Source organism: Chironomus tepperi, unplaced genomic scaffold (genome assembly GCF_022539635.2).
Source record: "Chironomus tepperi strain 1889 unplaced genomic scaffold, CSIRO-AGI_Ctep_v1 contig_88, whole genome shotgun sequence".
NCBI lineage: Eukaryota > Metazoa > Arthropoda > Insecta > Diptera > Chironomidae > Chironomus > Chironomus tepperi.
Genome location: NW_027226210.1, coordinates 161,922 through 186,403, shown reverse-complemented (window position 1 = coordinate 186,403; position 24,482 = coordinate 161,922). Strand labels below are relative to the sequence as shown.

Sequence of the window (24,482 nt, the reverse complement as noted above, 5' to 3'; positions counted from 1 at the left end):
TTTACTTCTTGTTCATTTCTCATATTATTATCGGATATGTACTAAATTTTTGGATATTATTGAAATGAGATTTTCTGTTCTTATCAATTTTTTAAGGGATGGATGTTATTTGTAAGGTACTAAGAATGATGATGAATAGGAAGATTATGATGATGATGGATAAAATTTTGTAAAGGAAGGGGAACTGAATGGATCGAAAAATTGATGAAAATTTATAGATATGATTTGGTTATTTTGGAGAAAGTCTTGAAGGAGCTGTAAAGCTATATTAAGTGCTATATTGTTTAGATAGTGTTTATATGGAAGTTTTGAGGGAAAGAGGGTTATTTTTGGTAACAATTCCAGATTTATTTCCAATTTTTCACAGTAAGATGAGCGTACGAGTCAAATTATTAAGTGACTGCCATAAAGTCAGGTTAAGATGTCATCTAAAGAAAGTTATATAAAGGATCACAACTGATTTGGGAAGCCATCAAAGTAAATGAATACCAATGAGTCCCTAGCTCCCCTCCTTCTCATCCTAAGAGCGATTAGTAATAAGCAGAGCACGAAGTCGAGTTGAGTAGACTCGAGTCGACTTCAACCATATAGACTTCGAGCTCCGGTAATAAGTGAATGGCCTAATGAGTGTCTGTTAATATTGATGTGGATTCAAGGTTAGATTTAGTCAGACTTTAGGCGATTGGAGAGATAGAGCTATTTACAGACGTTCTCTAAACCCGGTAGCTGGTCTCCGTGCGCCCAGCCAAGAAATGAACGATGAATGAATGAATAAATTGTGAGATTGGACTTCAAAAATCCAAAAATATGCCTTCATATTGGAGTTCTGCCCACTCTGGTCGAGACAATATCGGGATATCTCTATTTTGATTTTGTCTCTAGATTCCTCTAACAGTGCTCAAAATATACTGAAATTTCATATGAAAAAGTAAGCTTAAATCGTCCTTAATAAAGGCTACCTCAAGTAGGTGTTAATATTGACAGCCTACCCCAATTAAATGATCCAAACCAATCCAAATGTGCTGCAAAAAAAACCATTTCCATCACAATATCACCAAAAAACATCACCAGATTGTCTTTAAATCCACAAAGTTTTAAAACCTATCAAGTTTACCCACCAAACGGCCCATAACAATCATTTCTTCCTCATAAAATTTCATTTCATTGGCAACAAAAAAAAAAATTCTACATAAATTTATTAAATTCCTCACGATTACTCTAAGCTGAATAAAAAACACAAAACCTTGAACAAAAGTTTAGACAACAGCAGCAAAAAAAAATCCATTTAAATGGAAATAAAAGCGTAGCTGAAAATTGCTTTTGAGGATGAAAGGACACAAATAAATGTGAATTCCATCATCATTATAACCCCTTGAAGAATCCTCAAAACACATTCTTGTCATTAAACTTTTCTTTCTTTTTTTGTTGTTGTCGCTTCCACTAATAGTTCTCAACAATAATGCTCGTAACATAAAAGAAGACATACACAAAAAAAATATCATAAATGGAATAAAATAAGCCATCAAAACTTTTCACATTAAAGGTCCTTTTCCTTTAATGCCGAAAGATTTCTCAAAGACATAACAGCATCAGCACCCAAAAGGCGGAAAAAAATGAGAGGAACCTCTCCAAATCTCATATGTTTTCTCATCATGTCGCTATAGAGTTATTTATATTTATATTATTGTGTGTTTATGGATTTTTATTCTCCTTTTTCTTGTTGTTCTATTGATTTTTCCGTCGAATTCTTTTTTATGATGAGAAAGCAGCCATAAAAAGCTTTTTATAAATGCTTTTCATGTCCTTGATGATACAAAAAAGGCATAGGAAAGTTGAAGATAATTGGCATGGTTGGGGATATAATGTGAATTTTTTGAATCGGAATTGTTGCATTTTTGGCCGACTTTGTAGATACTTACTTCCTTGGCTAGAGCACACGTGGACCCATTGCCGCGTGGAAATAACGCCTAAAGCAGGCTCTATTCTCGGAATATTAGGTACTTTAGTGTTTTTTTGCTATGCATTTAATCCAGGAATTCTTTGTAGATGACAAAGGAACACGAGTGTGGCCAAAGAACGCTGGGAAAGAGGTTGTTGATTGAGGCAGTGTTGCTCTTGATATTGTCAGAAGGTAGATGCAACTTCTTACGGCAACTAAGTGAAGCTATGGACCACGGTTCTCTTAGTCGCGATTCAGGACTTTGCTAGTGACCCTAACAGCCAAAGAGACCACTTTTAAGGTACCATAGTGGTATTTCTGTGCCATGAAAGTATGCTATTTGCATGTTAGGGTGATAGCCCAAGCAGCATGCTGCAGAAAATTCATTATTGGCCGAAAATATCAATCACTATGCCTTAAAGACACCCTCAAGTCATTTTGACGTTAACCGTCCACACAGTGACGTAGCGGTAACCTAGTGACCATATTGTGCCTCTCACGGTTGCAAGCTGAGTGTCATTTATGAAACTTGGTAAAAATATTCAGATTTCTTCAAATTAAGACTTAATATGTGTCATATTTTACATATCATCACGCAAAACAAAGCGTTATCTTGAATACAATGCTCAAATGAGTGTCTGAGCTTTGTTGGTATCGCAATAAGCTTAGCAACACGCTTAAAATGCAAAATTTTAGACATTATCACCAGAATTTTTAGCATTAAAGAGGTCGTCAAGTATAGAATTCAGTCATTTTTGAATTTAAAGCTAGCCATCTGCTAATAAAATCTCTCAAACTGTCTCTAACCACCAAAAACAGCCATCCGCGGCTGGATATTCTCAAAATTACACTACAAATATGAAAATTCACAATTTTTCTCAGCTCTTATTCTTACAGCCATGCATAAAATATCAATAATCCTCACTCTTCTTCTCCTCATTCAATAATCTGACAGAACAAAGTTCTAGTTCCATTTTCAATTTCGTTTACAACCCCAACAAAAAAAAGCAAAAGCAAATCAAACGATAGGAAAAGAAATAAAAGAGAGGAAGGCTGTCAGGCATTGAAATAAAAAAATATGAAGTAATAAGAAGAATAAACGCATAAATTCCCCATTTCATAATCGATCTGAAAACAATTTCATTGTGACTGAAAATGTTCTTCTTCCGATTTTTTTGAGAATATCATAAAAAGGAGCCGGAAGTGAAGAATCAAGCAGGGACTGAAGAACATTATAAATGTAAAAATGGTGAGTGTGAAAAAAAACTTTTTTTTTGGACCGGATGAAAATTTTTCATTCCTTTCTTTCGGCATCGTAAAAAAATTGGATGTAAATATTATTCGTATAGAAACATAGTCACGTTTCTGATGAGATGGAATAGGGATGTGAGAAACAATGTGATGACGGTTCAGCCCGTTGGGATGAATTTGGATTGATTTAATTTAAGGAAGATTTTAAGTTTTTTTTAGAATTCTGTGAAATGTGGGTGAGGGTGCTAAGAACAAAATCATGTTCATGTCTACAATAGTTATCTCTTGACATGTGACTAAGAATAGCTTTCAAAGAAAAAATCATTCTCGGCATAGGTGTGAGTCTTTCTAACCCGAGCAATACAATTCTGCGAACCGAATTTTTCACCGTAAAATAGGTTGATCTCAACCGTTAGTATTCCATCAGTCTAACTTCGCGTCCTAACGTTGATATGGTGACTTATTTATCATATCATCTCAGTTCTAGACTTGCAGATGAGCAATTGAAGATGTTGATGCCAGTTGAACATCCATTGGATACGATTTGAATTTTCGAAATTGAAGTCAATTGATGTCTAGCTCTGTGACAAATGCATGATCCAGAGTATTACACATTGGGCTTAGGACCTTTAAATTGAGCGTTGCTACTCACAAAATCTGAGTATTTGGCTAGAATGGAATCAAATCTAGTAAAAGTGTCTCAAGTAACAAAATGAGATAGTCACTAGAGATCCGCTATGTCATCACCTTAAACGGCAAGATCTGAAGTTGCTAAGTAGTGATGGCTAATTTGGTCCATTTTTAAGGCGTAAAATTAAATATGAGCCACATTGTGCCGTTCGGATTCAAATTCGATTTTATTTACATTGTTGAATCCAATTTGATCCACATCCTGTCAGGAAATATCAATGTTTTTAGGATTGTTTAACTAAAACAAGGGTAACCATGCACTAGCATCTTCAGAAGACTGTCCTCTAGTTTGCATTAGCTACAAGTCGATTTAAGAACCACACAGTTTAGCTATGAGTGAATGAACCTGAGTAAGCTCAAAATGACAATTCATAACGATAATGAAATATGACGTCATATGCCATTAGTGTGTTGCTCGGGTGTAAAAGAAATTTAACTTAATTTTCCGAGCAGCTTTAAAAATCATTGAAATTCCAAGAAACTCCACAAAAAAATTATTCGGTGATAAATTATAATTCGATGAAAATTCAATTCCCCCCTCCTGCCTACAATAAAATTTCTGACAAACTTCTCCCAAAGGATCTTCCCTAATTTTCTCCACAACAAAGTAAAAATTTTCAACTTTCAACGCCGCTTTTATGTGCTCAAATATTTCACAATTTTTGGCTGTTTCATATTTTGTACACAGTCAACATCCAAGTCACTTTCACACAATTTCCCATTTGTATTATGGATATTATATTCTAAAATTTATGATGGGACTCCCACTCCAAAACAACGGCAAAAACTTCATGCAAAGTAAATAAAAGAAAAAAAAAAATTTCATTCTTATATCCCACGAGAAGGAGCTTCTTCTTTTGAAAACATTTATTTTTCCTCCCCATCATCTACTTGCTATCATGACAGGACAATGAGATGACTATCATTATTTTGTCTGTTGAGAGAATCCAGCTGATGTTCAGTAACTATGGCAATAATACTTATATTACAGCTTTGATTATGGCTTTATCGATGGTAGCATTGATAGTTATGGCACTTATAAAATAGTCAGCTATGTAATGTCTTCTTTGTCTCTTTTGTTAATCCTTTGATAGATATTTATATTCAGAAAATATTGGTTGGAGAATAAATCCTTATGTGCTGTTGGTGATGACATACTTATAAGGTAATAAAATGAAGAACAGAAAGCATAAAGTATGCAATGCAGAAATTCATAAAGGTTGAGATTAATAGTCATCAATAAGGTTGTTAGTTTTGTGAAATTCGAACAAATAATCCGCGATTTGTTGAGTTACTTGCTTTGCCTTCCTGCTACTTTGAGGCAAATAGACTCGAGTTGACAAAAAACCGTTAGATCAAGTCATTAACTAGACATCGATTTGCCTTTAACTAGTTTTAACGTATTTTTGTCCACTCGGGAGAATTGAGGATTAGAGGCTTATTCAAGTGGATCTGATGAGGTCAGGAAGTCTTTTGACTATATTTAAATCAGAGCTTGAATCGACTCGAATTTTGTATTGAGTCGAGTCAACTTTGAGCTCTGGATTCAAGAATTGATAGGTTTTCTTGATTGGTACACATTGAAATGGCGAACTACCTCGAAGAAAAGGCGACAACTCAGCAAATTTGGATGCCAGGTATAATACAGCCTTGTCGCTGAGATGACCATAATTATTTCAATGTGAATTGATTGGGATTCATGCTTTTTACACTAGATTCTATCACACTATTCAATTAATGATGACAGTGTCGTCAGAGGTCGAAGCCGACTAAGCCGGCTATCCTCTGGTCAGACTTGGAATTCTTAATTGACAAGTGGTAGCCAGCGATAGAGCCAGCTTCAGGAACCGACTGAGGGAGGCCATGGATCACACTTGATCTGTACGGCCAGAGAAGTAAGTAAGCTTACTTTAAAAATGCGCTCTAATTCACAAACTAATTAAAGCATCTCCAACTTACTTTAAACTAAATAAAAGGAAATTAAAAAGGAAAATTTTTCTCTTTATTCACACATTCCCTTGATATTTTATCAGTCCGAGAGTCTTTATAATTGCTTTATATTGTATTTTAACACTCTTTTGTGAAAATTTTAACATAGTTTATTGTAAAATAATGAAAAATAAAGTCAAGGAACGCTTTTTTCAAGTTCCTTTGGGAATATTCTTGTTTGTGAGTAGAAGAAGTAGCTGCTGAATTAATTATTAAGTATCAAATTTATTGTCAGATTCATATATGAAAAGTGAAAAGTTTTAAAAACATCTGAGACTTGTGCTGAACGTATCGTAAATAAATTGAATTTAAGATTAACTTCACAAAAATTACTTTAAATCCAACAAATTATTTGGAATGGAATAAGTCTCAGAAAATAATAATTTCCCATTATAGATTGAGCACGAAGACATTTTTTATGCGGTAACAAGAAATTCTCATTTTTTTGCAATGTAAATATTCCACAATTTAAAATCAGAATTATGTAGATTGTTGTAAAATTGAGATACAATTCATCGTTACAATGTCACTGTCGCGTGGAAATGGAAATTGACTTATTCAGGAATTCAACGATGATGGATTGAATTGGAATTGAATCAATCAACATTGAAAATGTTTTGCTTGACAATTTATATTAAGGAATTTCTTGAAAATTGGATGGAATTGATGATTTTATTGTAAATTGTCGTTACTTACTATAATTGCTTGGTTTGTCTGGGTAGTTGAGGAATATAGCAAATAGCAGGAATCGGTTAATCAATCAAAAATCAGTTCTAAGGCTAGCATGACGTTATGATTCGGTTGAATCTGGTACTATACCATAGATACATCAACCAAGAGCCGGATTATGGTTCGATTACCCGACTTGTGCTATTCAGGTACATCTATAAGTATATCGATTGTTTCTAATTTATGATTCAGAAGCTTTCCGCTTCCAGACGATCTTATGACGTCCACAAATTCCGATTCGTGTTGACATTAGGTCGGTGAAAAGACTTGCTTGATGTCGAGCACCAAATTGGAATGATTCTGTCCTCATGCCACATTTTGGGCTTTTTGGCATCATGTGCCATGCAAAACATTACTTGGACATGTTGTTTGTGTTTGTAGAACTCTAATTTGTACAAATTAAATCGAAGTTAAAACGACTCGTATTCTAGGACCGTCTAGAGCCTACTTCAGATGACAATATCGGATTGAATAGACTTGAAGTCGATTTGGTTCAGCCTTGAGTTCTAGTTTCTACAGATATTAAGCAAATCCATAGTAATTGGCTTGAAAAAACCACAACAATGTCCGTATCATAGAATAGCTGAGAAATTACTTTATTATGGCAATTTTAATATTCATTTTCTTCATTCGTTGGAACATAAGTCACTCGCAATTCCCTTCATTCAAAACCACAAAGCGGTTCTTGATCAGCTTTCATGTTTTAGAGCTACAAGACTATTATTTCACTCTGGATTCATTTGTATGCAGTCAAATATTGAGGTCTAATGACAACTGAACTCGTGCTTAGCGAGATGATGCTTCACGTTCAATTCAACATTTTAAAGCTTCAAAATAAGACACATCAAACAGAAACTAATAATAAAGTCAACTTTTTGACCACTAAGAAATGTTTACCCTCATTTCACAAAAGCCATTTTAATTATTTCTTCTTTTATTCTGTGCCAAAAAGTTTATTTTATTCTGTCAATGAAGTGTAAAGAGGGGACAAAGACGATTGTAGGTGAATGGCAATGAAGACGTTTAAAAAAAGTTATTCCAACTTTTTTCTTGTGAATGTCTTGCCTTAAAAAAATCACGTTGAATATTTTACTATTCACGATGAGAATTTCACTTCCATTTTCTTTTATTTCCTTAGTTCAGTGAGAAAAAGAAATTAAGAAGAAGACAAGAAAGGAACAAAAAAAAAATCCGAATCGAGTTGGAATTTGCAAATATGCAATGAAAATTCAAGACATGTGTAGCAAGAATGATTGACATTCAAAAAAAGATGTTGTACAATGCATGCAGAACTACTGTGAGTTCACATATTGGAAATAGTTTTTTGAATTGTTGATTTGATGGATTTTGGCAATATTCAAGCTGATTCTTGAGATTGGGTATGAAGGTTGATGTCTAGTGATGATGATTATTATAGAAATTTTGTCGTTTTTGCTCTCAGAGGTTGAAGTCGACTCTGATTTTGGATGGAAAGTCGACTCAACTCCATATGATATTCAAGTCGACTTCAAGGTCTGCATTTCAATTGTGAATCATCATTACTTGCCTATTTACTTATAGATGATGCCTCAGTTTCTGGTTATCAATCAGGGGGGTCATATGCGAGCAATGGTAGTCCGAGGATGATGGCAACCTGTGTCTATCTTCGGAAGAAGACAACATATGGTCATCGGTGGAAGATGACAACCTGTGGCAATCGGTAGAAAGCAGCAACTTACGGCTATCGATGGAAATCGACAACATGTGGCCATCAGAGTAAAGCGGCAACCTTTGGCCATTTACTAGAGTAAGAAACCTGTGGAAGGCTCCATCTGCGTAAGATAGACTGGCAATCCATCCAAAACCCAGCTTTTGTCAACTATGCTAACAATTGTAATGCTAACTGGCTAACAATACCAACTACAATATTATTTCCATCAACAAATGACTCGAGTCGACTCTACTTGCCTCAAAAATTCAACTTTTTAAAGCAAAAAGTCATCAAAATCTTCCAAACAACACCCACATTGTATTTTAGGTCATTCAGCATATTTTGATCTATTGTACTCAACTTCCTAATTCCATTTATGACTGATATTGATGAAAAACGTGACCGAAATTTTATTTCAAAAATTACAGACTTTGTGTATAAAAAGGTAAAGTCAAATATTTGTGACTTCCGAGAATTCATTGATCCATCAATAATAATATATTCCATAGGACATTTTTTTATTTTGTTGAAAAATCAATATTTTTGAAGATAAATATGTAAAGTATGTTAGGTCAGTGCCGTTTTTATGAATATATCATCGAAAAAATTCTGACATTTTCAAATCAATTTTAAAGAATAAAAATTGTACACGTGCGGGTTAATAAATTATGATAGGTAAGTAACCTTAACTCATTTTTCATTGGCAAGGCTAACATAATATCGAGCGCATGTGAGAACTTGACCCTTTTTGAAATGAATGATGGAAGTATTCATTGTAATAATATGTGAAATTTGTAAAGAGAATGTCAAGTTTAGGAGCTTTTTAACGTTGTGGAAGTAAAGAGGTGGCTTGGAGGTGGTTTAAATTCATGGAATCTCCATCAGTTAGTGAACGACTGTGCATTGTGACTTCTATAATTATCCAGAATAGCACAAGTCGGCCTAATCAATACAAAATCCAGAACAAAGCCGGCATGACTCTGACAAGGTGTCGGATTTAAATAGAATTATGATTTATTGCTATTCCAGAGTCATTCAAGCCTAAAACCGGAATTTTGATAGATTATCGATTTGTGCTATCCAAGAATGAAACTTAATCCAAAATTCCTAGTTTTTTACTTCCAAAATAACCAAATTTACAATTTTAACAAGAATTTTTCCCAATTCTTGCAAAAAATCTAATTTTAAAGGAGCATTAAGCAACTTAAAGCTTTATTTTGCTAATTCTATTACAATTTCAAATCAATCGACCCACACAATCGCAGACATTTATCCCACGCCGTCCACATAAAACCAGTTTGATGAATATATAACATCTTTTGTTTTGCAAATATTGAAATCGAAATTCGGAAGAAAAAAAACTTTAATTAATTCAGCATAAATTTGAATTTTGTTGTGATTTAAAAAAATCCAAAAACACTTTCTCTGGTTTTTATGTGGGATAAAACGGTATTTTGATTATGTAAGAAGCCCGAATAGCACATCAATTGATTGATGAGAAATTCAACCTCCGGTTGGCATGACTCTGACTCGATTGGCTTCGATTCAAATTTGGTGCAATTACAGAGTCACGCTGACCAATATGCGAATTTTGAATCGATTAATCGATTTGTGCTATTTGGTCACCGATTTATGCTTAAATGCAAAACTGAAATTAGTTCAAAAAACTGTGCAATAAACATAAACACATATGTATGCGGAACTGAAGGTCAAGGTGTGTTTGACACTGATAATGTATAATGACCGTTATAAAGTTTGTCAAATGTTACCGAAAATTATTTGATTGCCTTTCTATATGATGATGATCAGGGGTACAATCATGGGGAACTTGGGAGGTCTAACTGTACTTTTTTGTAATTTCTCATCAAAATTCTTCATAATCCATTCAGACACTCAATAAAAATCCATCATTTTCTATAGAGGCCGTTCACTAATTATGTGTCCAAACGAGTTTTTGGACCCTCCAATCCCATAAAATTGCACACATAACGCCACCTTCCACACCACTCTTCCATTCTATAACGTGAACATAATAAGTAAACAACCCCATAGCAATTTGCAACTTTAATCATGACTAATACACCAAATGTCTCAAAACACATGATAGACGACAGTAAAATCACATTCAAGTTCCGAATTTCGAAAGCCAAAATCACACACAGCAAAATACACAAATTATGCTAATATAATTCATAATATCTCCAAGTTTGTTGCAAAAAAGATACAAATCAGTGTAGTTTCAGCCATCAGCAAGACAAAAAGTTCCACAAAAAGATGTTTAGTGAAATATTACTAGCTGCGCAAATTTCATTTCCATTCATGTTCATCCTCATGAACAAATACAAATCGAAAATACCAAATTTAAGAGGAAAGAATGTTCTAGTTACGAACGGATCTAACGGACTTGGACAAAAAATCTGCATAAGTTTGGCGCAATACGGTTGCAATATCATCATTGTTGACATTTTGCCAGCAGATGATACATTGAATAAATTACAGCGATACAATGTGAAGGCAAATAGCTTTAAAGTTGACATGTCGAATCAACAAGAAGTCTCAAAATTGAAGACTGATGTGATAAATGAGTTTGGAACTGTCGATATTCTAATTAATAATGGTACGACTGTGACGTATGAGACTGTCTTTAAGAATTCAAGTGAGAATGTTGATAAAATGCTGGACGGGAATGTTTGTGCTGTGGAGAATGTGAGTATTGATGTATTGGACATAGTGGCTTCCTATGGGGCACTTCCTGGTCGGCTTGACACTACGTTATATCCATAACATGTAAAAAGACCGCTTTTAGGTACTGTAGTGGTCTTTGTGTACCATAAAAGCATGCTCTTTGCCTGTTAGGGTGTGTTGCTGTGTCTACGGCTTATAGTCATACAGATGGTATCTGGAGCAGCTCAGACACCTAAAAATCCAAAATCCCAACCTTTCCATCAACAATAAACATCCTATCCTGTAAACAAACCCCATCCATACCACAAATCTCAAAATCATGCCTGAATAATCAAACATAAACATAAATTTCACATTAAACAATTCCCAAATTATTCTTCAATCTACACTGACCATTTTATAGCCGTAATCAGCAAGCTTAAACACCAATTACATGCAAATTTATCGCTCATACCCACACAACTGCCGCTACTAATTTCCTAATCAATCATTTATTTTCCAGATGACAAATTGTTTTGTCGAAACAATGAAGGAAAACGGCTGTGGCTACATAATGACAATTTCGGGAACACCGGGAATGGATGCACATCCTTATTCAACTGATAATTCACATGTTAAATTTAGAATTATGAATTTTATGACTGATTTGAAGGAAGCGCTGAAACGTCAAAAATTTAATGGAATTAAAATTGTTTATTTTTCACCAAAAACAGCACCGTTTGAGCCGGATGTGTAAGTTTAGGTCTGCTTTATTAAGTTTGAGGTAATTTTAATGATTTTTTGTATTTTAGGACACATTTTATGAAGGCTGAAGAATACATTAAGATGATTAAGCTTGAGGCTGATTCAGATTCGTTTTGGTCGTCATTAAAAATGCAGTACGTTGAGGTAGCTTGAGATTTATTGCGGTTAAAGAGGTATTTTTAATTGTAATTAAATTGACTTTAGCTATTTATAGTCAAATTATTCAGTAGCTTTTGTGTCATATTTTCGATACAATCAATTATTTATAAATTAATCTAATTATGCTTGCTAAATGTCTCAGGGTTTATATTTTTATAGACATAGAATTAAATAAAAAGCTTTGTGTAACGTCCTAGAAATATTTAAATGTCAATTCTATTATTTCTGTAAATTTAGTCATAGATTTTAGCATGCGCACATTTTTCAACAGCACGAAGCTTTTAAAGCTTTTATAAACTCTACAAGAAGCTTTTTTCAAAGTTTTTATGAACGTTTTGGAATTGAAAATTTGGAGAGAAAATGGAAATAAATTTTTAGCACTCGTTACATCTTATTAGAGAATGTCTACAAATTCATATAGTAAGTAAAAGTAGAATTCATGTGATAAAATAGAAAAAATTGGATATTTTATATCCAATTGTAGAGAGATTCCAAAATTGATATTGAAATGTATCTTTAGGGGACAAAAATACGTTATAACTAGTCGATGGCAAGAAAATGTCCAGTTGATGATTAGTTCTAACGTATTTTTGTCCACTATTACTAAATGAACAATGACTTAATGAACTGAGGAAATGGTCGGACTTATATAGCACTAGAGAACTGCTCACTTTGCAGTTGTTTCTGTTTGTACTAAGTATTGGAGTTACCTATCTCCTAGGTAGCGTTCTGCCTTTGTCTACTACACATACAGATTACTCTTTGATATTGGTAATCGGTCAACAGCAGCCAGCAATAAAGCAAGTTTTAGAAGCTAATTGAGACAGGCCATGAATCACAGATGATCTGTACGGACAGAGTAGTGAGCAAGTATGTATACAAATTGCCCTGATGACAGAGTTCTGCGTGATTCTAGTATTAGATCCAATTTTTGTACATTGTGTGTCTTTCAGGTCAATTCAACCATTAAAAACGTTTATACGCAGTACTGGTATTAGAGAATAACACACCTAATATGGTCATATCGTCCTATTCGCTTTTACAGGGACGTAATCAGAGGGTGAGGATGGAGTTCCATACTCCACCTTCATTTTTATGAATCAATTCCTCAATTTCCTAAAGATTTTCATCAAAAAAATTCCAAAGACTCATGATCCAAATTACTCAACGATTCTTAAAGAATTCCTTAAACACAAAATTCAAAAACAATTTACACAAAGATCATTGACCCTTGTTTACAAAGAGAGAATGTTACCAGATAGAACCTTTGGGAATTCTTTTTATAAATTTTGTTCAGAAAAGGTGTTCTTAAAGGTGGTGTATAATTTACAGCTATAAATCTCAAGGCTTGAAAAGCTACAGTTTCATAATATCAAAGGTTAATCGAGTCAAGTAGAAGAAGAGAGCTTGGCAGTAGGTAAATAAATAATCAAACGGCTTGATAAAGTATTACAGACGAGAAATTGTAGTTTCGGTATGGTGTGGGGCTGGAATTGATAGAGTTATACTGGGCTGTAAACTCATTTTTCGGATTTTCTACATCAAATGACTTTTGGACACCTTAAATTTACTTGTTAAGTTTTAATGGACAGCAGTTCATTTTTTTTTTTTTGCATTTTTATATGAACAATCTAAAGACATTGCGTATTCAGGAAGTGGAGAGGCAGTATTTGAGGTCAAAACAGCTTTTTTTTGGAAACAAGTTCTTTAATATGCTACAATTTCTTGGTAAAAAGTTCCTAATCACCATTCCCCCTTCCTTCTCTCCCTTCCTTCCACTGTCTGAAGGGAGAAGCACTGATTTGGCTAAAAAGACGACCCATTCCACTATTTCAACTGACATTTCAAAAAATTCTAATTATAATTAATTCCATGATTTATGAAAGTTTAAGAAAGCTGTTAAGTCTATATCCTACAAACATTTTCATACCCTTTAACATAATTTTAGCTTCATCTCATTAATCATTTCAAATCCACACCTTCTTTCCTATGTTCATCCACGAATATACAATTTGTCCACATCATTATATCCATTCACGATGTAAAAGATCAAGTTCAAACACCGACAATAACATTGAAAAATTTCCACTTCTTTTGCCTATTTTCAATATGTTGTATTCCCATTTCCATACCTTTACTATTGCTTCCGTATCCCTTTGCTGACTTAAGGAAAAACTTGAATAATTTTTCATACTCTGCAAAAGTCACCAAATAATAAATCATCAACTTTAACCTTGAAAATTGTATAGAAATAAAAATCATATGCGGTTATAGATGATAAAGGAACAAAAAATAAAAAAAAAAATCCACGTGACAACGAAGATATTCCAAGATCATGACGTCACAGGTTCGGGTAAAAGTTTGTAACTGCGCATAGTGATGCTGTTGTTGAATCCTTCAGACGAATTGTTACAATCTCATTTTTGTCCCTTCTTATTTTCAGTCTCTTACGTGATGTTCATGTGAATGAACACCAAATTATTAAAACTCTCGATTTTTTTTTTGTCCTGTCGTTGCCGGTTCCTTTACTTGAGGATGATAAAAAAAAATAATATTTTATGTGACGAATTGGAAGTGAAAATTATTTTATGAAATTGACTCCAAGTGGCTCATATCAAAAATTGATTATGTGCATATAAATGCTGTGTGAAGGCATTTAGCCAATGTCTGTGGACTGAAGACACATGTGCTATGGAAATAAAAATAAAATCAATGAGATAATTAAGGATTTGGATTTTTATATGAATTACGAGAAGGAATTTAAGAAAAGTTTTTGTGTGAAATATAAATCTCGTGGTAAATTATTGAGATTTGATGGATGTTTTTTAGTTCCTTGGATGAGGTTTTGTCAGAAAAATAATAAAAAGATGTTGTAATTATAATGAAATTGTGGAATGTGATTTAGTGCATTAAGAATTTTGAAGGTTCAAAATGTTAGAAATTAAAAAAAAAAGTTAAAAATTTCTAAAAAAAATTCAATTTTTGTTTAAAAAAATCTATTAAAAAATTCAGACTTTTTTGAAATTCCAAAAAAAAAGTTCAAAATTTTTTTGAAAATCTAAAAAAATTTAAAAATATTTTTTAAAAAATTGAAAAGATTTTGAATTTTTGAAATTTGAAGAAAAATTGAAGCAAATGTTCAAAAATAATATTTTTTGATCGAATAGCTGCACATTATTTTAAAATGCATTTTTATGAGCAATCTCTTCTCGCTTTTTCAAATAAAAGCTTTACTATTGTCTAAATAAATCCATTAAAATACTTAAAAAAATGAATGGAAAACCATAAAAATTTCCATATTCTAGTGAAAAAAGCTATTTTTGAAATCTGAAGTACAATGGATTATTTACAAAAACTAATGCATATCTATTTGATGATCATCATTGAAGGCATCTCAATTTGAAATTCTCTAAAAATATATGTAATTGAATATGGTACAATATGAGAGGCTTAAAACTATTCATTTCAAAATTTCAAATGAAATGATAAATTGATGTGTGTACTCGATAGGGACGTATTCAAAGTGGGTGGTGTGATGGACGAGTGGGGTCGATTTAGAAGTGAAGTTTCTTTTTGAAATTCTTCAAATTTCTACATAATTTCATCAAATTAATCCCAAAGCCCTACCTAAAATAATGCAATTCATTCAAAAAATCAAATTTTTTCAAATTTTAAGCAAAATTTAGAATCGTTTTGGGGCGTTCCTTTCCAAATTGAATAATTTTTTCAAAATTTAAGAAGCTTCCACTCAAAAAAAGTTTTCCTAGATACGCTCCTACCTGTAATGAGTGTCTATACCAGAACTTGAAGTCGACACACTTGAAATCGATTTAAATTGACTCGAAATCGATTAGCAAAGTCGACTCAAATCAAATCTAATCGACTTGACTTGGAGTTCCGGTCAATACTCCATACATTTCAGTACAGTCACTCAATCCTAATTAGAAATTAATCTTCCAAAACCTATTACAAAACCAAAAATATAGAACAATTTAAATTACATGTCCTATAATTTTCCTAATAAATTTGTCCACTTCTGTAACTGCAATTAAAATTAATTGAATCCATAAATTTCATGTCCATCTCTATCTATGACTATTTAAAATATCAAAATTGCAATTAAACTCGCTCATTAAAATGTGATTAATTTCATTAAACGTAAATTTTCAATCAATAAGCAGCAACAATGGCTGCATTCAAATTGAAATGTCTGTGATTTTGGACAATAGAAATAAACATTTTTTGGCTGGTGAATTTTGATAATTGATAATTGTGAACACGATTGGTTTTTAATGAGGTTAAATTAGGAAATTTGATTAAAATTTTTTGGTGATAATTATTGAATTTTGTGAGTAGTTTTAAATTAATTTTTGTGGATAGACAATTTTTTGGGAATTATTATTCAGAGATGGATTCGGTAAAATACTGCAGGTGTTCATTTCCTGCATTTTATACCCTAAAAGACAAAGAACATGCTTTCATGGTACAGAAATACCACTAAGGTACCTAAAAGCGGTCTCTATAGTCGCTAGGGATATGAATAAGTATTCAGATTTGGGGAATCTTCATTTAAACTGTCTTATCCAATCAATACAAGCTCATACGTTCATGAACTGTAAAAGGTAGTCGCTGGGGAAAGCTGAATCGACAAAATAGCTTAAAAGCGGCCACGCGGAAGATTGACGGCTGTTTTAGGTCCATTTTTGCGACTCAAAACTATATTTTCAGAATTATGCTGTTTAGGGCTGCTATATTGGTGCTATTAAGCTAATTTACAATTTTATTAACTTTCACCAATTGGCTGGTACTTCATCCTAAGTGTACTACCTTCGAAGGCCTTCATGGCAATGTTTGAGCAATATTTGACTATGTTTCAATCATGTTGAACTATGCAAAAATTAAAAATTCTTTTGAACATACTCGTACTCAAAGAATGCACTTATAATCAATACTGAGCTTCATACTCTGTACCTACTATAGCTTCATAACTCTTTTACTATTCTACAAAGATGTAGAACGAAAATGTCCAATCAAAAAATCAATCAATTTTCAATACAATTAATTCAAAAAGTCTCTCAAAAACTACTTCAACCATCCACAATCAACCGACAAAGTCTATCACAAACTATTAAAATTCCACTCCAAAACTCTCATTTTCATTTCAATAAAAGCCACGAAATTCCAATTTTGATATGTTGCAAAAAAATCCTCAATCAATTCAATTCGGTCAGTGCACTCAATAAAAGACTGTGGCACAATTTATTTCTCGCATTTTTCCTTTTGTGCATCGCTTCTCACTTCCTGACTTGAAAATTGTTTTCGCCATCATCACATCGTCAAACAGCATTTTTTCATTCCATCTTCACATTCATACGGTCGCTTAATACGATGATGTATGCATGGCAATCAAATTAAAGAGCGAGTGTTCCTTTTTTGCTTCACAGCCGTGATGTGAAGTTTGTACAGAAGCCAAAAATAATGTTTTTAAAGATAAAAAAATGAAGAAGGTAAATGAATGAATGACGGTAGCAAGGAATATGGCATGAACGTGAAAGTTTGTTCGAGTTTCTAAGTCTTCCGTGTAGTATTTTAGCGCAATAAATGACGAAATGGAATTTTAATTTTTGGCATAACTTGTTTGCACTTGAAATTAATTTTATGAGGGGAGCACTTAAGGAAGATTCTGTTTTTAGCTGTGGAATTTAATAATGTCGAGGTTTCTCTCATTTTGTGATGATTTTTGGGGACATAGAGATTCATATTTAATTAAATGTATTGTTCTATTTTAGTTTTTGTTGGAATTTGATGAAATTGAAGCTCAATGTTCAATTTTGTCATGATTAGGTATGGAATATCAACATCTTAGATCAGAATCACAGTGACACCTGCTCATAGCATTATGTTGTATATATAGACACGTGTAGTATCGCTGGAATCATTTTATATTAATATTATTATGAAGACTACCTTTATTGGGCAGTCTAGCAATCTGAGCTATTGCTATCTATCTGTAGATTAGATTTGAAGGCATATTCGGACGAATTAGGCTCTCGTGGTAGCTTCAGAGCTATTGCGACAATATGATGGCAATGTCCGTTAATACAGCGACATACTGGTGCACTAGGGAATACTCTGTGATGTTCAGGGTACTTTACCATAGTGACAATAGCTTATCAAGTAAGGAATCTCAAGATGGAGTCAATGCCAGAGATATTTCAATCTTGATCTCAATCCAAACTTGATCCCATGAATTCTACCAAGTCTAGACATCAAGAATCCTCAATTCTAACTAAATCAGCCCTCAGCAATCCAACAATCAAGATTCTCTGCCATTTCCATACAAAGCTACATCCAAAATATCTAAAATTCTCCTTCATCTCATTTGTAATTTATCAAAATTTTAATCTCTGTCTGATTTTTTTTCTTTCTTCTCCTTTTCATTTCACAAAATTCGAGATAAATTTAATCTGCATTCACCAGACCATTCAGTAATTGCCCATCCAATTGTACAGAAAATTTTCATTCAAATTTTTTTATTTAACATGTCACATCTAATTAATCATTTTCAAGTTTGTGACAAGTCGCTAACTAGAAGAAAATATTATATTAATTGCTTAAGTGTCCTGTACACATCCCTCCTTATTAAGGCTATTGAAGATGTGATGTAATAATGGTGTGGGTGGGTTCTAGTAGACCTTATGCTTGTGTTTTTTTCTTTGTCATGGTGATTTTGTGTAAGAAAATGATGAATAATTGGACTAGTCATTGAGGTTCTTTTTGCTTTTGGGAAATTTGATGTCAAAATTTGAAAAAATCTGAGGATTTTTGGATGAGGATGAAGATTTACTCTGACTTGGAGTCAAATTGGAAGAGGAAATTCTTCAGATTGAGACAGAGGGCGAGATCGAGTTTGAGACTAAGTCTGAGACTAAGACTGATACTGAGGCTACGGCTGAGGCTGAGACTGAGACTGAGACTGAGACTGAGACTGAGACTGAGACTGAGACTGAGACTGAGACTGAGACTGAGACTGAGACTGAGACTGAGACTGAGACTGAGACTGAGACTGAGACTGAGACTGAGACTGAGACTGAGACTGAGACTGAGACTGAGACTGAGACTGAGACTGAGACTGAGACTGAGACTGAGACTGAGACTGAGACTGAGACTGAGACTGAGACTGAGACTGAGACTGAGACTGAGACTGAGACTGAGGCTGAGACTGAGACTGAGGCTGAGACAAAGGCCTAGACGACTATCTTGCCTGAGATAGGAACCGAGACTATGTAAGAATCTTCTAATCAGGAAGCCTTAATATCAACCTATACAAAATTTTCCATGAGAAGTAGTTTGAGCTACCTCAATGTATCCACCAAGCTAGAAGAGCTTCTCTACTTAATCTCCTCAAAAACCAGCAACATTAAATAACATAAATGCGTCATCGCATCATCACATTCAACAATAATTTTCATAACGATTTCACAATCCACATGCTGGAAAGATACGAAACGAAATCTCATCAAAGTGCATGAAAGCGTAAAACTGAACAAAAAGAGACATGAACAAAAATAGGGAGACACATAATAAATGTCTGTAAGCATTGAAAAGAAATCATTTAGAATTTTGGAGATAGAATAAAAAAAATTGCTGTCAAAAAAAATTTATATGAGACAACACAATTAAAGATAAAGTCACAAGACATGCTCTCTTTTTTGTGTGAATTTTCTATTTTCATTTAGAATATGTCCTCAGCTACTTAGTCAATGTCTAATTTTCTTGTTGTTCGTGACAATGTTTATCAGTCATAGAACATCTTATTACAGACATGTATCATTGTAGTTCTGTTGAAGAAGAACCAAGTTTCTTGACACGATTCGCTTCACTTTTCATTCATCTTCCAATTCTTCTTTTTGTGATGACAAGTCATTGCCAATGTGTGGATAAATTCTCTCTTTAGTTTTTGGTGATGAGGTAATAACGAGAATGTGTGAATCTAATGTCGACAGTAAGTGATTGGCACGAACATATTGAATTGGGAGTTGTGCATTTAGGAGTCATTTTTTCACATCGTGTTTGATGTCGAGAGAAATGAATTTTGAAGATTGAAGAAAAGAAGAACATTTAGATGAGAAGTTACAGAAAAGTAGATGAGTAGTTTGGCATTGTGGTCTAGTTCCAGGGTGACATACTTACTGACTTAGTTCAACTTAATTTCTAGCAGAGCTCGAAGTCAACCTTTCCATTTTTCCATCCAAAGCTAAGATGACTTCAAGCTCTACTTTCTAGGCTGGAGTGTTCGGAGGCCTATTGTGGTACGATCCATTTGCATATTGTGACTTGTCAAGTCTCGTATTCACGAATATCCTTATAGTTTGTACCGTTCAGTTCAGTTTGTACCGAAAAGTTCAGTTTGCACTGTCTGTAGCGCATAGTCATTTATATTGCAGCAATGGACAAAAAAAAAGATGAAGGAGGTGTTTAGGTAGAAGAGGTTGAAGGACGATAGACATCCCGGATTGCATATAGCGACAAAAAAGCAAGGAAAAGTGTCTTGCCGCCTTGTTACTAGTTCAATTTCAAATCAGCTTTGCACCTACATACCTGAGTTTGGTATAATGCCAAGTTTTTCGATCTTATGCTTGTCTAGCTTTAATTTTCTGTATTAAAATCTATTCCTTCCACTTCTACCTCTCCTTTCTACCCTTCCTTCACCACCTCTCCTAAAAATACATCCACAAAATCTCCATATTACATCATCAAGACGTAAAATTTCCTAATAAATTCCATTTCAACAATTTTTTCTTCTCCGAATTTCAACATCATTTCTTAAAATACCAAAAATTACCATCAACAGTTATCTAATTTCAAAATCATGACGATTTGTTTTCCTTTTTTTTATGCAAATTGGCTTGCTGCTTTCTTAAATCAGAACCAAAAATTATTCTTTCTGTTTGAGAATAAATAAATTACAAGTACAGCAACAAAGAAGACATTATGATGAAAATTAATTTTAAGCAAATTTAAGGCAATTTTGAGAAAATTTAATGATTTTGTGGAAATGGGAAGGATGTTTAAAGGGAGAATTTTGGAATTAATTTTGGAGAAGCTTTAAAGGAATTGAAAAAAGGATTGGTTTAGTGACTGCAGATCTTAAGGGTTACTATCAAGCTCTAGATCATCGAGAGTCTGGACTGATGCCAGATTTTAAAGAATTCTTGTCCAATGCCAGAGCTACGTTGTCCTGATCCTGGATATATTGCCTTTTATACGACTAGAGCCGTCATATTGATAATACGGCGACTTACCGGTACCCTAGCGAACAAACTGCGCTGTTTGTTTGTTGTTTGTGCTAAGTGGTTTCATAGCCTCTTCTGTCAATCTTCTATACCAAGCACAATACTGTCTAGTCACCCAAGAAGTCAATGAACGTCAAATCTACAAATTTATCCCCACCCGCCAAAAACAGAAAATATTCAAAAATCAATCAATTTTGAAAGGAATCACTGCTGTTTATCCAATGATACAGATTTTCGCACACTTCATGCTTATATTCTGCATCAATTTTCCTAGTCATCATGTCAACAACTTCATCCACGCATGGATTGATCATAAATACCCATTTTCATTCATGAATAAATTTTTGCCTTAAAATGTAAAGACTTTAAATTGAATTGAATTACTTATGAGCTCACTTAACATAGAACATTCTTCAAGATTATTCATTTCCATAGATGCAACTGAAGTGCTCTTTTAGATCTCATGAATTTGAATCTGTGATTACTCGTACATTGATGCTTTTGAATTGAATTCTTTTGCATTTTGCTATTTTGTTGTGCATTTGAGCATGCAACTTTGTCATTTTGATGCTTATTGAAGTTGCTTTGTGCTTGATGCGACTGATTTGAATTGAATTTCGATTTAAAATGTTATTTTTTGGATGCATCCAAATATTTGAACATTTTGTTGAGATTTGACAATTTTGGTGCTGTGTTGAGTTTGTGTAGCTTTGAATCTGACTGTACTGATGTGAATACAACTCATTGTAGAACACATAAACGTACTAAATCATACTAGTCATGATTCAATACGCAACTAGACACACATTTCTCTGTAAATAAGTCAATTTCGGACGACCTCGACACATAAAACTGCAAAGAAACATTAAACAAAATCCATCAGCCCGAGCGATACAGAAATACAAGGCTCTGCCACGGATGCTCTTCTATTGACACTAAATAGAAGCTGTCTCTATCCTGAGTGGACAAAAATACGTTACAACTAGTTAATGGCAAGTTAATGTCCAGTTGATGTCTAGTTCTAACGTACTTTTGTATAGTCAGGAATATGGTATCCATTCGAATTACATGCGGCTTCCATTTAGTGTCAATTAAAAAGCTTTTGTGGAGCCTTCTCCTAACAGGCAAACAGTTTCAACTACAATTGGAACTTTTCGGCTAAAATCGGCATTACTCGGGTACATTCGTCAATCTTCGGCTACAATCGGCACTTTTCGGCTTCATTCAGTACTTTTTGACTAAATTTGGCACTTCATGGTACAGAACGACCACAACGATACCTAAAAGCAATCTCTTTGCCAATCAGGCTTCTTCATTTATGTCACTCGGGCAGTCAGTCCATTAAAATTACAAAGCATGCACCACAAATAAATTATAATAGATCTCGAAAGCAAAAAAGGGGATAACATCCAGCATACAAATAAATATAAAATAAATGGAAATATGCAATCACATTAAATATAGAGTGAAAAATTTATTTCCTTTTGAAATGCACAACGAAATGCTGTGGATTGAAGATGAAGCAAAAGCAGTGCTTTCTTGCTCAAGAAGCACCAGACACATTTTCTCCCCATTTTTTGTGAATTTATGCTCATAAATTTCCAAGTGAATTGCTGTTGATGGATTTATCTACTAACGATATTTTTTCTTGTTCTATATCTGAGTCTCTCATTTTGTGCTTTATCGAGTGATTTTGAGGGAGATGACAGTTTTATAGGAGACTGAACAGAACAATTTGTCGTCTGTGAATTTAACAAAGATTTGAGGTGGTTTTGAGATTGGATTTGATTTAAATTTGGGGTTTAGATTTCACTGATTCAAAGTTATATTCAAGGAACTGGTGCTGGTGCTTAAAGTCGACCTTACTGAAGACAGACTGATTCAGCCTAAGTCTGACTCAGCTTGACTAAGCTAAGAAGGCAAGAATTTTGGGGATGAAGAACGAACCGCATTGTAAGCAGTCTAAATCAGGCAATATGGTGAAGTCAAGGTGCCTTGCTTAGAATTTTACTGCTGATATGATGACATACTGGTGTCCTGACGAACAAGTTGTGCTGTTTGTGATCAAATCGACTAGAGTCGAGCCAAAGGCATAAAATCGATCATTTGCTCTATTTTCCAACTTATCTCCACCCTTATAGCCGACTCTACTCTAAAATGTAGGTTTTACGGTCAAGGTTGACTCAAAGCAACTCCCAGCATGACCTAATCTCTCCTAAATTCCCAATCACATCCCAAAAATGCGCTCACAATCAAGCCCAATATCCCTTAAATAAATCCCAAACCCACATACATATATTCTCATTCAGCTCAAAACTATCGGAATAATGTACATCAGTTATAGCAATATTAGTTCATTCAAAGCATACACAAAAAGATAGATGAGTAAGATATGAAAGAACTGCATCGAAATAGTGATAACCATTTCCTGTTACATGAATAGTAAAAGAAACAAGCGATTGTAGATCTCTTGAACCATAAATTTCAACTCTTTTTTTGCCTTTATCATCGTCATCATTGGAATTCCTTTTTTTTATTATTCCTCTACATTCTCGAATGTCCATGTGAATAAACTTGATGCATAAATCTCGACACTCTGAATTGAACATTTTTCATCGTGAAAAAGGCATTGAAATGTGTGCTCTTGTAGTAAAATTGCATTCAATTCCAGGGTCTTTCTCGATTGTAGAGTACTACTTACTTTATGATATATGTGGAATTTTATTTCATCAACAGAAAGGGATTTTAATTAAATTCATCATTGACTTGTTGGCCTTTATATGTTCTATTGAATTACATCTGGGTTAATTCGTTGTTTTACTGTGAAACATGTATCATGTAGCTGAAATTCTAGGTATTGGGTTGTTTTTAAAGAAGGCTCTAGTGTCAATACAAAATGTGAGATATTAAGCTAGTGGTGGGCAACCTTTAATATTTCGCGAAACACCTTGACTGTATGCTTTAACCGAAACCGGACACGGTATAAAGTTCATAGCAGAGCTCGAAGTCGATATAGTTGAAGTCGACTTGAGTCGACTCGACTCGACCCAAAAACTCCCAAAAACACTTCAAGTCGACTCGAGTCGATACTTTTCTTTTTGAGACGACTCGAGCTGACTCGACTCGACTTCAAGCTCTGGTTCATAGGATTAGAAAGCCGGGCATACAGATTTCACACTATTGCATTAAACTTAGTGTCCACTTTTGCTTTGGATTATTAGACTTGGGGATACTTGTTTGGAAGGTTTTCATGAAGAATCAGTTAGGAAGGAACAAGAAAAGGTTCAAAAAGTTCAATTTTAGAGTAACC

At 33.8% G+C, this 24,482-nt stretch overlaps 2 protein-coding genes across 2 annotated transcripts in view; both read left to right on the top strand.

Moving 5' to 3' along the window:
- The first annotated feature begins 10,526 nt into the window (after nt 1-10,526).
- On the top strand, nt 10,527-12,031 carry LOC139086740 (3-oxoacyl-[acyl-carrier-protein] reductase FabG-like). Its single transcript, XM_070635321.1, has 3 exons — nt 10,527-10,994; nt 11,476-11,705; nt 11,765-12,031. The coding sequence occupies exons 1-3, from the start codon at nt 10,563-10,565 to the stop codon at nt 11,868-11,870; spliced, it is 768 nt and encodes a 255-aa protein (XP_070491422.1). The 5' UTR covers nt 10,527-10,562; the 3' UTR covers nt 11,871-12,031.
- A 2,306-nt stretch (nt 12,032-14,337) lies between these two features.
- The window catches only part of LOC139086739 (protein amalgam-like), a 53,051-nt gene continuing 42,906 nt past the window's right edge, over nt 14,338-24,482 (top strand). Inside the window, exon 1 of the mRNA XM_070635320.1 lies at nt 14,338-14,672. The gene's annotated coding sequence lies outside the window, so the exon portion shown is untranslated. The remainder of the gene's footprint in view (nt 14,673-24,482) is intronic.